This window comes from Corvus kubaryi, unplaced genomic scaffold (genome assembly GCF_017639235.1).
Source record: "Corvus kubaryi isolate FWS band 111438036 unplaced genomic scaffold, C.kubaryi_AGA036_p1.0 37270, whole genome shotgun sequence".
Classification (NCBI taxonomy): domain Eukaryota; kingdom Metazoa; phylum Chordata; class Aves; order Passeriformes; family Corvidae; genus Corvus; species Corvus kubaryi.
Genome location: NW_024581083.1, coordinates 1011469 through 1028103, shown reverse-complemented (window position 1 = coordinate 1028103; position 16635 = coordinate 1011469). Strand labels below are relative to the sequence as shown.

The 16635-nt window shown below is 42.7% G+C and overlaps 2 protein-coding genes across 2 annotated transcripts in view; both read left to right on the top strand.

Moving 5' to 3' along the window:
- DOCK2 (dedicator of cytokinesis 2) overlaps positions 1 to 2802 on the top strand; it is a 157260-nt gene extending 154458 nt beyond the window's left edge. Inside the window, exon 52 of the mRNA XM_042025374.1 lies at positions 1475 to 2802. Coding sequence (XP_041881308.1) covers positions 1475 to 1549 — 75 coding nt within the window. The 3' untranslated portion in view covers positions 1550 to 2802. The remainder of the gene's footprint in view (positions 1 to 1474) is intronic.
- Positions 2803 to 11323: 8521 nt separating this feature from the next.
- On the top strand, positions 11324 to 16029 carry FOXI1 (forkhead box I1). The gene is made up of 2 exons (XM_042025379.1): positions 11324 to 13121; positions 14101 to 16029. The coding sequence occupies exons 1-2, from the start codon at positions 12548 to 12550 to the stop codon at positions 14652 to 14654; spliced, it is 1128 nt and encodes a 375-aa protein (XP_041881313.1). The 5' UTR covers positions 11324 to 12547; the 3' UTR covers positions 14655 to 16029.
- Positions 16030 to 16635: the final 606 nt, after the last annotated feature.

Sequence of the window (16635 nt, the reverse complement as noted above, 5' to 3'; positions counted from 1 at the left end):
AGGGATGGAGGGATACAGGGATGTGGGGATGCGGGGATGGAGGGATGCAGGGATGGAGGGATACAGGGATGTGGGGATGCGGGGATGGAGGGATGCAGGGATGGAGGGATACAGGGATGTGGGGATGCGGGGATGGAGGGATGCAGGGATGGAGGGATACAGGGATGTGGGGATGCGGGGATGGAGGGATGCAGGGATGGAGGGATGCAGGGATGTGGGGATGCAGGGATGTGGGGATGGAGGGATGTGGGGATGCAGGGATGGAGGGAAGGAGGGATGCGGGGATGCAGGGATACAGGGATGCAGGGATGCGGGGATGCAGGGATGCAGGGATGCAGGGATGCAGGGATGCAGGGAGGTACCTGGGTGTGCAGTTCCGCTCCCGCACCGCGAGAGGGCGCGGGTGGCCCGCCGAGTGCCGGCGCCGGCAGGGAGGGAAGGAGGGAAGCGGCAATTCCCGGTGGGATCGGACGGGGCCGGGACGGGGCCGGGCCGGGGCCGTTCGGAGCGGGCTGGTCACGGCACAGGGAGAAGATGCTTAGTGGAGATGCTTAATGGAAAGTAGAAATCGGCTCCCGCTGGAGTCGTCACTCTTGCTTAAAGCCGGCTGCCTTCCTTTAAAGTGAGGAAAGTTCACTGACGTCTGAAATTGTCATAAAACTAAAACTATTTCATTTAACTCAGTATTTGACAGCAAAAAAAAGTGTATCCAGAGCAGCTATTGGGACGTAGAATGTGAAAGTTTTCCTACTTTGAAGATAGTGGGAAGGTGACAATGCAGATGAGGGTAGCTACCAACATGCATTACTGCATACGTATTCTGGGTCACTTGTAGTATTTTACACATCAACTTTTCTGATCTTTCAATGCAAAGGGTTTGATGTTTTGGTTTCTTTTTTCTAGGTAATAGATTTCACTTATATTCATTACTTTCCGCAGTGTTGTTTGGTTTTTGGGTTTTTTTTAAATAATGCCTTCAGGGACCATAGAGTAACATTTAGGAAAACCTTCAGTTTAAATGTGTTCATAACCTATTTTTCTGGTAGAAACAAGAATAACCTATCAATTTGAAGTCTATAGTATTTCACTTACATTCAATTTATCACACACTTGCTCTTTTTAGACCCAGAAGTTGCAGCTTTTCAGCACTATCTCATCCACTCATATTTAAAATTAAATAGCATATAAAGTACAGAGGATAGAATGTTCGTTCTTACATGGTGGAAAAATGATTAACTAAAGCTAAAAGCCCAGTTATGAAGTGCTTCACTGCATGTTTGGAATCATGTGGACAGGTTTAAATACAGGTTTAAGGTTTTGCAGAATAGAGAAATTAATTCAAAACATGCAGGATTTGGTCAATGTCTTTTTTTCTCTAGCTACAGCTTAAGCCACAAGTAATGAATATACATATCACTGAATCCAACACAGAATCACTTTTAACCTACAAAAATCTGTTTTGGTGTTTTTTCAGCGCATTTCCAGAGTTCTGGAAGATGGAAAGCAGTCTGTGGAGCAGCATTTCAAACCTTCATCAACAGATCTGTGATCAATTTTTACGAGACCACTTCTCAACAGAAAATAATTACATCTACCTACAAATATTCCATTTTAGAGCACCATCCACTCTAAAGAAAGGCACTGATGGAGAATATGAACACCATGGGCTCTGATAAGTTACTTGTCATACAGATACAGGAATAACATTTGAGGAAAATACTGCAGGATGTGTCCACTGGGATCTGAACAGAAGCCTCTGGTTGTACAGGCCAAAGGGAACTGTGTGTTCCCTGGAGACAAAGCTTGTTCCTGGGAAGGGAGGTGTACTGAAAGGGCATCTGCAATGCTCACTGTGTAATGCAAGTCGGGCTCTGTTCTTTCCAGAGAGCAGAGGAGTTATGGTTTTCTGGAGCTTGTACAGACCACTCCAGATATCCTTAAACCCTCACTGGCAGTGTAGCCAAGGCAACAGGTGGCTCAGCACAAAATAGCCACTGACAATTTACTGTGAGGCTGCAGCTGGATTTACAGCCCTCAGATCCCTGTGCTGCTCCCAGCACACTACTCTGTATCCTCAATCTTTCCCCAGTGATGTCCGTGGCTGTGACACCATATGCCTGAGTTATTTGCAGAACAGCAGCTGTTATGTGGAAAACATGCAAAAGTTTATTTACACATGTACAAATTGACCTTACAGCCAGCAGCACAATGAACAAAAGCTACATTTTCTGCTGTTCAATAAAATGTTACAAATCTGGTTTGTTTGCCCTGACCCTTTCTCCCTGACATCTCCAGGTATCATCATATAAAAGGTAATAGGTTTTTACTGACAGCAAATGGAATTCTATGAGCCCAAGTTTTCTGCTTTTAGATTGATTTTCTGTGTCTTCCCACCTCATGAGGTAGAGTTGGGAGGTGATGCCTCACTGGTGTGAAGCACCACAGCACTGCAGGTCAGCACCTCAGGGTTTTTATAACCTGTCAGTTCTTTCTCTTTCTAAGTGTCTTATCCAGATAGAGGGGGAATCTAAAAGAGAATAAATGATTTCCTTCACTCATCCCTTTCTGTTTCAGACACCTACATAGGTTTATACTAAGTAAATAAAATATGCTCATGTACAGTGTTGTGGATGGGGGAACTGCCTTGTTGCCATTTCTATGGATTTGGGAAAGACAAAGAGGTTAAAGTTATTCCTTGCTGTGGAGTTGAGTCTATGGAAAGACATCTGTAGTTTGTTTAAGCTTAAGTTTTTCCATCAACACTTTAACATACAGTGCGAATAAATTAGTTTTATGAATTTAGACCCTGCAAGTTGTCAGAGTGAAGCTGTTTTCTACAGGAACAGTTAGTGATTGTTTTCTGTGAGAGGCTTGGAATATTTGCCATTGGAACAAATGCTGCACCTTCACCAGAATAACCACAGACAGCAAAACAAAATGGGCCCAGTTTTAACACTACAGTTTGGCATGAATTCTGACAGACTTCTTGTTTCATTTTGTTTCATTTGCTTTCCACAGCAACTTGATAATGCTTCTGAAGAGGCACAGAGGAGGAAAAAGGCTTTCCTAGGAAAAAGGTTTCTGTTTAATAGAGAAGGTTATCTGTGAGTGAGAGAAAGTGAAAGGTAGAAGGGTGCACATTTAACATCTTGCTAACCTGGGGGAAGAGGAGGGAGGGTATCAAAACTGTCCTTCAATATTATCTGCAGATACTTTAAATACAGCACAAAATGAACAAGTATTTTAGAAGAAAAGGTTTGGTTCTACTGGAAATGAGATGATGAAAAGAACGATTTATTCTTTGTGAAAATACCAGTTAAAGGTTACCTTTTGTTTATTGTGTCTTGCAGATACTTTTTCAGGTGAGTGGGATAATAGAGTTTTACCTCTAGCTGTTATTATAAATTGTTATTGAAATACTGTGACTCAAAATGAAGAAGTAGGAAGAATGTAAGTGAAAGAAGAACCAGAAACAAATACTAGGAAGGCAGGAGCACAATGTCCAAAGGAAGTTTGGTGTTGGGTGTTAAGCCAGTGGCTCAAGATTCATGCTTGCGTTTTGCTCAGCTTTTAGTACAGTTTTTGGTGAAGGGTTTACATTCTCATTTAGTTTATTAAATATCAGCAATAATTCTTCTTATTTGTCCCACACCACAGATTGTCCTCCTCTTGCCAGCCCAAGTTTCAAGCCTGAAATCCTGTCAATCAACTCCGAGCAGAAAAGTAAAATTAACCAAGAAAAAATAGCTGCCAAAACTATGGAATTCATAGAACTGGAGTTTTAAGGATGTTTGGACAACAAGCTCCAGCCTTTCACAAGTTTCCAAAAACTGTGGATACTGACATTTTGTCCAAACAAATGACATAGCAGCGTGAAGGACAATTGATGCCCTGGGATAATAAAGTGCCGGTATAGCAGCATCTGTTTAAAAATGTAAATCAGTACTGATTGCTGCCATTTCTGTCACAAGCTCAGCAGGGCTTTAGTTCATGTATGCAGAGGGGAGGGACAGAACCTGTATTTGACATTCTTTGAGGGGAAGCACAGAGGGCAGAAATTTCCTCCAGGACAGGGTCAGGCTTTGGCTGCTGTCGAGGGAATTAGTGCAGCAGGAGAGGCTTCATCTCTCACCGTGCAGGTCAGGAACACAACCACATTCTCATGTGCTTTTCTGTACCAGTTATTTCCCTTCTCTTCAACATTTCCAACAGTCTGGCTGGTGACAGCCTGCTTTGCTCTCACGTGGCACTGAGATAATGATGGGGTTGTGTGAGTCTGTAACTAATGAGCTGTTTGCAGACAGGAAAGCTGCACGTGCCACTGAGATTTGATGAGCTGACCTGCACGGAGCTGTTACACTGCAATGACCTAAGATGCATTTAAGCTGCACATTGGAGTTCAGTTTAGGCAGAAATCTCAATTTTAGACAGACACAGGTACCTGGGTGTCTCTATGGAGTGTAACACCATGTTAGAGGTGCTGGTCCAGCCCCAGGAGCTGCTGTGTCAGTGCAGCACAAGGTCTGGTCACATACAGCAAATGTTGGCATTTACTCACATCAGGGTACTCAGGAGTTTCTTCATCTGACTTGGGTCTCCAGCCTGCCCTTGTTTGTGCCATGTAGTCATGCTAAGTTCTTATTATGGAATTATGACCTAAATATTCATTCTGGAGGGAAATTAATGCTCTTAAAATCTCGATAAAAATTAGCTGGTGTGAGCTATAGGAAAATGGTCAGAGTCTAAGTCAATAAGGATCAAGTTTCTGAGGAGGAAGGAGAGTTTTATTAAAGATTTTACAGACCTTAGGAACACATTGTTCTGGAACTCGAATGTGTGATAGACCTGTGTACCTGCTTGACATTGAACTTTTATCCTATCACATGCACTCTGTAACCTGCTTTATTAGACAGTGGAAATTGTGAGTGAGTAGAACCATAGAATGGTTTGGGTTGGAAAAGACCCTAAAGATCAGCCATTCCCAGCCCCCGGTGGGGGTGTTGGTGCCACACTGGTTATTCTGTGAGAAGTCCATCGACACGTTAGACATCATGGTATCTCTGTTTTCATTTGTTCCACCCTGATCACAGGATAAGGGCACTTTTAGAATGAAGAGATGCTAAATATGTTTTTAGAATAGCATGGTAGGAATGAGAAAGTGATTTTGGTTTTTATTAAATCCGGTTTCCATTTAAGTCAGCTAAGGTCCAGGAGTTGTGTTTAAAGGCACCCAAACACATAATTCTCTATGCCACTTCCTCTGCTGTTTTCAAGGATTTTAGCTTAACAATCATAAAAATACCAAAAGATCATTTTTTTTTGGTTTTTAGTTTCAGCTTCAGTACAGAACTATTCAAATGCTGGAACATTTATCCCAGAGACTGATTCCATATATGCCAACGTCAATGGGAATCATCCAGAATTAGGGCATTCTGTTTAAAACAGAAGCACAGGTCAGTTCTCCAGAGTGGGGGAAGATAAAAGGAATAACTTAAACAAACACAGCTTCTTTCTCATTTAGAAATCAAGAGAAATCAGAGAATTTAAAGCCAACTTGTGTTTTGCACCACTCTTTTTTTTTTTTTAAACCATTTCTGAGGAGGGAGGAAAACTAAACAGTTTAAGGATTCTTTCCCTCATTATTTTTTGGATGAAGATATGTCCATCTTTTTAGATACGTCTCTGCTTTTTAGGAATATGGAAGCCTCCTTGAAAAAAACTTTCAACCATCTCCTATCCTGGGTGCCTTGAAGTAGTCACTCCATATAACTTACATTTCCCTGCCAGAACTCTGTTCCAACTTGCTCTTAGGCATTCAAGGTCCTTCTGAGGGGCAACATTGAGCAACACTCCTGGGGCTGCCCTCAGCTGTAAGGAGTTCATCATCAGCAGTGTTTACTGCTCTGGGGTGAGGAGAGGACCTGTTCTTTATTGACTCAGAGTGTAACTTGCTGTGCTGATTTGCTCTCATGATGCAGTGTGTGCTAAAGATTAACACTGTAAATGAAGAATTGCTCTGCAAACAAACCTCGGGTAGGCCAGAGATTTCATAAACTTTTAAATGTTAGATAAATTTAATCAAGGTTTTAAAGTGAGGACGGTTTGATCTGATTGGGTTTTGCATAGATTTATCCTTTTTCAATGTAGTTTTTTGTCTTCCAGGATAGCTGACAGCTTCTGTGTGCCATGAGGGATCTTCCCTATGGCTGACCCTAGGATGAGACAGCCTCTGTGAGTGTCTGAGCTGGAACAAATACAGTGTCTGCAATAATGATTTTTTCATGTGTATTAATGCATTCTGCAGCTCCAGATGCCCCATTATGTGTGTGGGTATTCAACCTGCATTTAGTGCCAGGTTGATGTGACAGGCATGACTGATCTCTCGTTCACAGTTAACCCTTGATAGGCCTTGCCATTGCTTGGATTAGTTCAGTTTGCGGTAGGTGGCTGTTGATGGTCTCACCATGGGTTTAAATGGTGACTGATTCCAAAGGCACAGGACAGGTGATGGGGATCAGAGAAGAGTCATTTAAGGTATCTGTGCCCTGGCAGGCCAGCAGCCAAAAAAGACTTATGTAGGTGAGGTAGTCGGAGTCTTGTACTGTTGTAACTAGAAAATGTCTAAACAACTTGCCATGTTTAACAGACGTTTTGATGGAAGACTTTCTGCAGAGTGTTTATTTATATGTGTTTAGATATAAGAAAACAGCCCTGGAGAGAGCAGCTGTAGATGCAGACCTTTTAACCTTGTATTTTGTATGATATTTTATTGTACACTAAAGTGTGTTATGATTGGATACCTGGATTCAACAAATAATGAAGAATGCAAAGCCTTACTTCAGTTGCTTTGACACACTCAGTAGCACTAGTGCACAGTCCCTGAATTTGTTGAGTCTTTCTTCACAGCTGCAGTTGGACTTCTTTCTCAAGATAGGAAAACAGGAATATTGGAGATCAGGACGGGGAAACAAAAAAAAGGGAAAAAAAAGAAGGATACTAATCTAAAACAAAGACGTCTCTAAATCTACCAGAATTTCCACACAAAGCTGCAGAGCAAACGAAAGATTCTAATACGAAAAAGTTTAAAATGTTTACATATAGAATGGGTTATTTTTACAGATCCCGCTACTCCAAGCCCAGATCCAGGGGATCCTGGACAGCAGCACCAGGACAGGAGGATCCCGTCGGGCCGGGGGTCGCGGCCGCTCCCCAGGGCAGATCCGCCCCGACGCTGTGCATTCCCAGCAAGCAGCGCCAGGGGGCGACAGGAAGTCGCGACACTCGCCCACAGCGCGGAGCGGCAGCGGCTCTCCCTGCCCGCATCCCGGGAACCCCAGCACGGCGCCTGGAGGGGCCAGGACCAACAGCGCCCTAAATCACCCCGTTCGCAGGTCAGCTTATCTTAGTTTACCGCACTCAAGCCCTGGCTGCAATAAAACAACCTTAAGTTTATCTGTGGCCGGGTGTGTCCACAGAGAAGTTCCCTGCACTTGCGCCAGTTCACTTTCCAGCTTTAGCGTCTAATTAATTTTCCCCAAGTGTTTGTGTCGTGCAAGTACTAAAGGGCATAGAACACTGAAGAAAACTTTTTTCCGTAAAAAAAAGGAAGCTACGTTTTCTGAAAAAACCTGTGGTTCTAAAATACCTTTTATTGAAAAGATCTCCATTTGAATTGTGGAGAGGGAGGAGCTGATTTATCCATACCATCAAATACCTTGATGCTGAAATATGACTAAAACAAAAGCATGTTACTACTTTTTCTTCCTGTAAATCATTGAAATGCATTGAAATGAATAAATTCATTTCATTGAAATGCACAAGAATTTAAACTTTGAAGGGTTTTTGGAAGTGTGTACAGATTAATTTCTTTGGTACCTGTGTTGATGTTCATACAAGACCTCATTTGATTTTAGAGCCACTGATTTCTCATATAAACACACATTTCATGGTGAGAGTAGAAGAACAAGCAGATAATCTGAAGAGGGAACCCTGTCAGCTGCTCGGGAGCTGCAGCAGCAGTGAGGCTGTCAAAGTATGATTGATTGAAGTGTCTGTATCTGTATTAATTTCCTATAACTGAGAGGGACTCCTTGGACTCTACCATGAGAAGGATTTGTCACAGACTGATTCTGCCCCTCTGTGGCAGATGTGACCATGTCTGTGTCCCTCAGCACAGCAGATCCCATGGCAGCCATAGCCAGCCAAAGGGAAGCTATAGATTCCTTGCCTGCCTATGGCCTGTCACAACTGATACACGAGTCAGGGGACACCTAATCCCCTCTACGACATTTATTATATGTTAGGAGATGGTGGAAGGCCTTTGTGGAGGTAGGAGTTATGACTACTTTTATTATCATGATTCACATGGTCAGGGAGAGGGCTAGGAGCCCTTACAAGGTTTCACAGCCTTCTAAAAACACTGTTATAAAGTTGCTCCAAAAATCCACAGTGATTTGGTTCTGGAAGACTTAAAAAGTCTAAGGGCATTCTAGAATTGCAGCACATATGGCATGGATCCAAATGATATTGCCTTTTCCATCAATTTTATGTTCAACCTGCCTTTCTAGAAATAAAGCTCAGTTCCCTTGTTTTGCAATGCTGTATTTTACATTTCTTACATTTTTGTAATGCCCTTGAGATGACATTGCTTTGCCTGCTACACCTTGTTCCTTCTCATGGTGTGGTTTATTTTGTGGATGTGCTGGGCAGATGATTAGTGGAATAAGATATGAAGACTTCAAAAAGTAATCTACTGGACAACTAAGAACATAGAGAATTTTTCACTGTGTGAAAATGTCTTATTGATGGATACTGAGCTGTTTCTGAATTCAGGGTAGGAATTGTTAGAAACAAGGTGGGTTGCTTGGTGTATTGACTCATATATGGACTCTTTTCTTTTAAAAACAATTTTTCCCTATTCTTTGTGACCATGGGAATAGTTCGTATGATCTTGTGCTGGTGTGTACATACCTCTCCCAAGTCACAGCATTTCAGAAACACTGGATGTGTAGGTTACTTTGGAGTATAAGTGGAAATGCTGAGGAATCTGAGTTTAAATGAAATTAATCTGAACCTTTCTTAACCCAAGATTTCAGATATTTTCTTTTCTTTTATAGAAGGGTATTCAGTGTGAAGAAACATTACTGTTGGGTGGAGTAGAAGGGTACATAGGAGCTGACCTAAAAAAACTATGGAAAACAATGGTTCTGCCAGGGCTTGGCCTCAACCTTGCAGATTTTGGAGCTCCACTTAAGAAGAAATTGAGAGGAACAAATATTTGTATAATGCAAGAGCTGTCAACAGTCTTTGGTTTGACAATAGTCTGTGGTTGACCAGGCTTCCAGTTGGGAAGTGCACTCAGGGCCGTGCAGTACTGTACTGCACTGCAGTAAAAATGAATGCTAAAAACAAGATGCATCCTGCCTAGTCACACCTGCTGACCCAATGCATTTTGAAATAATGATCATTAAACTGTCCCCAGCAGCAGCCTCCAATTTATTTGCAGAGTTTTTCAGCCCTAAGCAAGATATGTTAGTGTAGCTTGGTCAGCATGCCGCCTTTTTCCAGCCTCTTTATATGGAAGCCTCACCAGTTTTCCTTCTCTTTTCTCCACTTCTGGGATTGCTACCTTCTTTCAGCCCTGCCAAAAGGAAGACTCTCAATGGTGAGGACCCCAGGGCAACACTCCTGGCTAGACTCGTGTACCTCCAGTTCTGACTCAGCCGCCACAGCTTGAACAGAGTTGATTCTCTCCTTGCTGCCTCCTTGCCTGCAAAGGAGCACCTGCAGCAGAAGAGCTGCTCAGGAGCATGTGCTGCAGTGACCCTGCAGCAGCAAGGTGTGTCCAGAGTACTGACAAAGTACCTTTTTCCTGGCACTGTTTGTACTCTGATCTGAGTAAATCAGGCCCAGCCAGCTGAAGGGAAGTTTTGCTGATGGGATCGTGTCCCTGCTGGAAGCTGTGCCAGCGCAGACGTGCCAGGGAGGGATCAGACCTTTGCACCCCCTTTCACAGCTCCGTGGCAAAAGCCCAGAGGTGTCTCTGCACCTCCCAGCTGTAAAAGCAGCACTTGCCATCCTCAGCCCAGTCCCTGCTTTCCTGGGTTCTGTGGGACACTTTGCTCAGGTGTTCCAACGGGGGAGGGCTGTGCATCCCCAGGCTCGGGCTCACCCTGCTCTGATGCACTGCACAGAACTTCATCAGGAGTCATTTGCAGAGGAGATTTTACAGCCTTCAGCAGTCTCTGGATGCAGAAGTAATGCATTTTCCCTTTGTAAAGCCTGGGCTGTTTTCAAAGCCTGCATTCACTCAGCACCACTTGAGTGTATTTTTATTGTAACTGTGCATGCAGAGCACCTCAGGGAATAAGTATTTGGATGTCACTCATCAAAGCCCATGATGTAGTTAGCTGAATTTTTACTTCTTGGAATAAATTTACAAGCTTTTCTTGCTTTCAAGGGGTTTTTTGGCAAAAATCTAATTTGTTGAGCAGGTTAAAAATGTATTATGTTTAATTTTCTCACTATATTCTGGGGCTTAAGTTAATATAAATGTGGTTTTACTCATGTGAGTGTTTCTTTAATGTTTTGTTCCATTGACTCTCCTGTAAATAAATGGGGGGTTGTTAGCAATATTTGTACCAATATTTTCAGGAATACACATATAATTTTAAAATATATCCATATGTTAGTAACTTAACTAGGAAGCTGAAGGGAAGGTTGCTCAAACAGCATTTTGCATGTTTGAAACTCAGATTCTTATGATGAAAAACGTTATTTCAGATTAGTTCCTTGAAGAAGGAAGCACTCACATTATTAGCTCCTGAAAAAAAATTCTTTTTCTTTCTTCTTTTTGTCCAAGTCACCTTTTGCATAGCAGTTGTCACTTAGAAAATAAGCCAGTCCTACTATGTCCCACTTAACTGTTGTCTGTTTAATGTGTGTCTCTGCACAGGTTATTTAGCATTTACATACTCTGAGCTCTCAGCCATTCAAATTAAAGTAGCAGCTTATTTGTTGTGGTACAAATGATTTTCTGTGCAGTGAAAGCATGTATTTTTAAAGTAACAGCTGTAGAGCTGCATTTCTGAGCTGGCAAATTGGCTTGCTTTGTCATTCTGTACTCAATATTTCAGAAGTACTTCCAGTGGAATTTTTTTCGTACCTTTCAAAGCAACAATACGGACATGACATTGGTGAATCACTAAGTCTCAGGGAGTGGGGAGTCTTGGTGGTTGTGCTGCAGCACAAAAGACTAAGATGAAGTGTGACAAAGCAAAAGGCCTTTGGTACAGCCAGGAATTAAAATCCACGGGTCAAATCTGGTGTTTCTGCAGAAATTATAGGACAAGGGCTATCTGGAAGGCCCTGTCATACCAGGACCTTCTTTAATTGCATGGGTATTAAGGCTGAGGCAAGTTCTAAATGATGTATGTGCCTTAATCCAAAAAAAAAAAAAAAAGCAAATATCGCTGTGAAGGGAACTGCAGCTCTGCTCTAACTCCAGTGCAGGCGTTCATGCAGGAAAGAGCTGCCACCCCCAGACAGGGGTGGTGACATTGCAGCTCTTCTCTTTCCTCCTTCAAGTGCACAGGGTGCCTTGCAAGGCCTTAAGGATTTTTCCAAGTCATAAAAGGGATAGAGGTTTTTCCTTATTACTTTAAGGAATCAACTCCTGTCTGTATAGATACAGATGAAGTTATTGGAACTTGGCTAAAAAGAGCTGTGCCGAACACTGTTGCTGCTTTCCTATTTGGAAATTGTGCTGAGAGGTTTTATGAGCTCTGCACCAGTCCTGCAGGAAAGAGGAAGCAGTACTCAATGATTTCCCATCTCAGTTCACCAATTTAAGCTCTAAAGAAAGGTTTGATTATTAAGCTTGAAACTTTTTCTTCTCAAGATTAATCCTTCGTTTAGAGAGTTAATTCCATTTATATCAGTAAGATTACTCACGTGAGTAACCAGCTTCAGAATTTGCCTGTAGTACTGTGATTGCCTAGGGGGAAGTACAAGCAAGTCTGCAATTAAAGTTACAAAAGGAAAAGGTCTGACCTTTTGTTTTCTTTTTTCTTAAGTATATATTTCTACTGTTTCATTGACTAGTGACAATAGCTTTTATATTCTGAGGTGTTTACTAACAGCAACACAAAATGGATTTTCTTTAATAAGAAAAAAATACTAAATGCTTAAGCTTCACTGTGAAAGGTAGAAAGAGGAGGATCTCTGAGTTTTAACTTCAAGATGCCTTAGGCTTTCTTCATGTGCATCACATTAGTGGAAAATTCCTTCATTCACTTAAGAAGATAAACAGTTGTAACTTTCACGTTTGGTTGATGTGACATCAATGACTGACTGGGACTGCCAGCATTCCAAAAAGGATATCGTCCTCATCTGCAGCCACTCAGGGCTGTGGGGTGGAGCCTGCAGCACAGGCTGAAACATTTACAGGTGCATAAGTACCTGGGGAAGGGCACAGGTGATGCACCTGTCCTGGGAAAGGAGCACTAGCACAAGTGTGTTACAGCTCACCAGCTGCCTGCGTTAGAGCATGAGCTTCTTTGACGCACAAACGCACTCCCCTCCACGCTGCAGCCCACAATTCCCAAACATCGGCCAAGAACCTCCGGAGATGAACATCTACTACGAGAACTTTTTCCATCCACAGAACGTCCCGAGTCCCCAGCGACCAAGCACCTTTGAGACGACGGATTACAACACCACTCCCAATCCTTACCTCTGGCTAAATGGACCTTCCATTACCCCACCACCGTATCTCCCAGGATCCAATGCCAGCCCCTTCATTCCTCAGTCATACGGGATGCAGAGGCAGCTCTTGCCTAACATGCACGGCTTGGGAGGAACTGACCTTGGCTGGCTTCCCCTCCCGTCCCAAGAGGAGCTCATGAAGTTGGTGAGACCACCTTACTCCTACTCTGCCCTCATTGCCATGGCCATCCACGGGGCACCTGACAAGAGGCTGACGCTGAGCCAGATCTACCAGTACGTGGCTGACAACTTCCCGTTCTACAACAAAAGCAAGGCTGGCTGGCAGAATTCCATACGGCATAACTTGTCTCTCAACGACTGCTTCAAGAAGGTGCCTCGAGACGAAGATGATCCAGGTATAGCCCTCTCCCCCTTTTCCCCCACCTCTAATTAAACTTGATTAATTTTCAAATACCCCGTGCACTGTAAAGAGACATAGTAGCCCAGATACATGGACACAGTAGCACTTTGTTTTCAAAAGGCTGAACTAGAAAGCAGCTGTGCATAGCTGAGGTGTGAAACAGTGTTGCTGTGAGATCTCTGGAGGGAAGGGAATTCTGTCCTGCTTTGGGGCTTCCTGAGAACAGATCAATGAGCTGAGCATGAGGCTCAGCATGCACAGGAACATTTAACTGGGCAAGGCACACTCAAGACTCATTTGGTGTAATGCATGTCTTATGTCAAACTTAACTGGGAATTAAAGGGATCTGTCAAAGAAATCCAATGGCTTTGGGGAGTCAGTATTAATTCTCAATAGGAGAGAGCAGGCTGCTTTTGTTTGTTTCAGTAAGTGTTTTGCTTGGAATCACACCTCTGCCATTACCAACCCCTTGGCTGGTAGGCTTTATTCATTGTTTCCTATCAATAGCTGTTAAGAGCCTTTGCGAACATTAAAAACTCGTTGAAATTATTCTGCAACAGAGGGCCAAAAATTTAATTCTGTCTTGTTAGAAACCTGTGCTAGCCCACTGAATCTGGAGGAGCAGCCCAGTGTGGGATTTGATTACTCTCTGCCATAAATTCAGAAGACTAGCTATATACTGAAAACCTCTTTTCCTCACCAAGAAAACAAAACAAAAAGCCCTCCAGTGACTCCACTTGTAGTTTTGCCTGTGTGAAGCGTCAGGGCTAAATGGTGGAACCCAGAACTTTAAACTTTTTTCTGAAATCAACAGACTTCTACTTTTGAGTGACTAAAAATACATGTGTATTGCTCATGCAATTGTTCTGTTTCTGTGAAATGAGAGAAACACTGCAAAGCTCTAAATGACTGGGGTTTTTTTTGTTTGTGTGCATACTTTTAAACTAAAAGTGTGGGTTTGTTTCCCTTGACAGGAAAAGGGAATTACTGGACTCTGGACCCGAACTGTGAAAAGATGTTTGACAATGGAAACTTTCGCAGGAAGAGGAAGAGAAAGTCTGACATTGAGGCCAGTGCTGCTACTTTTGCATCTGAGAAATCCGAGGACAGTACCCTGACTGGCAGCCCCAAAGCTGCAGAGCATCAGGACATCTTGGAAAACTCATCACCTGGGGCTGACAATTCACCTGAGAAAGAATCTCCTCCTCCCTCTTCCAGCAGCCCATGCCTCAGTAACTTCCTCTCCAGCATGACCGCCTATGTCCACGGCTCCAACTCGGGGAGCCGCTCCGGGCCCGTGGGACTCAGCTCTGAACCCATTGACAAAATGGGGCAGAACATGGTAGGCTTCAATTCCTACTCCCCACTGTCCAGTATCCCCAGCCATGGTGTGGGGGAGTGGCCCAATTCCATGCCTTCCGGTTACCTGGGCCACAGCAACTCGGTGCTCAACCAGTTTAACACTCATTTTTACAGCAGCCTCAGCACAAACAACACACTGTACTCCAGAGAAGGGACAGAGGTTTAAATGAAAGATTCTAAGACACCAAAGTATAGTTATTTATGGGAGGAAATGATCCATGGGCAGGTGGTTAGCATTAGCCTCTTGTCTCTAGGGCCACACTGCATCCTCCTTCTGACAGCCACAAACTTGTTACCCATTATACTGAAATCACAAACACTCCACATTTGGCAGCTCCACATGAAAAATCAGGGGTCATAAGAGCAAGAATAGTAAAAAGTTCTCCTCAGACACTGCTTTAACTGCTGCCAACCAGCGTCCTCTACAGAAGTCCTTGAGAAGTTATGGTTTACCTTAGGCAGGAAGCTCTTTCTGGCATGGCACTAATATAGCTGTGCTTTTTAAAGTGATAACAGAAATGTGGTTGTAGCTTTAAATATCCTGTCTTCAGGAATAGGCTGCCTGTACTAAATGTGCAAGTTCTTATTTGGTCAAAGCTCTTCTGAACACTGCAGGATCCCTAATGCAAACCACTGTATAGTGAGTAACAACAAACATTTGAATGGTGAGTGCTGTCTTTGGCTTTCTCTCACGCCAGTGCAGACCTTGTCTAAAGCCTGACCCCCTTCCAGTCCCAGGGGGAATGTGGCTGTGCAGCAAACTGACATCATCATGGACACAACAGGAATTTTGAAGCTGAAGGGAAGCATAACAAAATACACTGGAACTGTCTTCTGCTGTTGGATCTTTGTGTTTTCAATTCTAATTACAGGGTCAACTTCATTCCTAAATGTAGATTTACATTTACACATGTAAATCTAGTCACATAAGGGAAACGGGATCTGTCCTGAACATATAAACATATGTATTTAAGACATGTTTTTTCTGAGAAGAAAACATTTGTTATATCTTAACATTCTACATTAATCATTTCTACTGAGTAAAGGGTTTGAATGCTGGGGTGGGAGGTGAGGGAAGAAGAAAAGGGAGATAAGTTTAACTGTCTCTGAATTTCAGTTTCAAAGGCTGGATCTTTCAGAATATCCACTGCAGATATTGTAAAAAGTCTCTGTACTGTATTTTTTTTCATTTTGTAGAAGTCCGTGCTGTTCGTCCTTGCATAAATATTAGAAATAATTCATATTTTTCCTACACTCTAATGTAGTGACAAACATTTCAAAATATATATGAAGTTTCTTTAAACCAAGACTTGACTCGAGTTCCACATTTATGTAGAGTAATATCTCAAAATGGATAACCTGCAGCATACATAGGCAGCAAGAGTAACTGTTCACATCTGGCCACTGACCAGACTTTCGGAATGAGAGAAAACATCAGTGCATTGTAATAGATACCAGTTTGTCTTGATTTTTTTTTTAAACTCTACATGTTTTGTTACAGGCCACCCCAGAAGCATTTTTAATAAAGCCTTTGTATAGAAGAGTGTGTACCTGTGTTTGTTTGTACTGTACTACTTATGCCTTTAAAAGTCTCCTTACCAGTTTGACTTGAGCAGTTCGTATGAGGAAGAGCAGGGTAATGGTAGCAGAAGGTCAGAACTGAGATGACATGTCCAGGCCACCAGCATTTGCATGCCTGGCAAATATAATTGACTGCTATTATGCAAAATACTATCACTAAATAAAAATCACCCTTGGAGTTTCCCTGCTGGAGCAAAGTGGTGCCAACCATTTAAAATTTCAGAAAGCAGACTGTTTTCACATGTCAATTAGCCCATATGACTGCAATTTTCCTGCATTCTTATTTATTATTTAATTGCTTTTATGTTTCAAGTTTTTCACTGTCAAGGTTGCTCTGACATTTCCTAGTTTTAGATCCACTATAATAAATTGCCTCTTGGGAGTTGAAGCCTACCTACACTATTAACACCTTTGTTCAATAAAAAAGAAAATGCCCTTCTGGTGGTGTCCTTGTGCCATCACTGTAAGTTTCTCTGAAGTCAGGCATGTGCTGAAGCCTGAGCTGTAACTCCTGCCCTCAGAATTTTTCAACCCTTGCAGACTCTCAGCCTGCTGGGTGGGCTGCA

Coding starts and splice junctions, on each gene's coding strand:
- FOXI1 (XM_042025379.1), top strand. CDS start 12,548: ATGAGCTTCTTTGACGCACAAACGCACTCCCCTCCACGCTGCAGCCCA. Junction 13,122..14,100: donor TCGAGACGAAGATGATCCAG/GTATAGCCCTCT, acceptor TTCCCTTGACAG/GAAAAGGGAATTACTGGACT.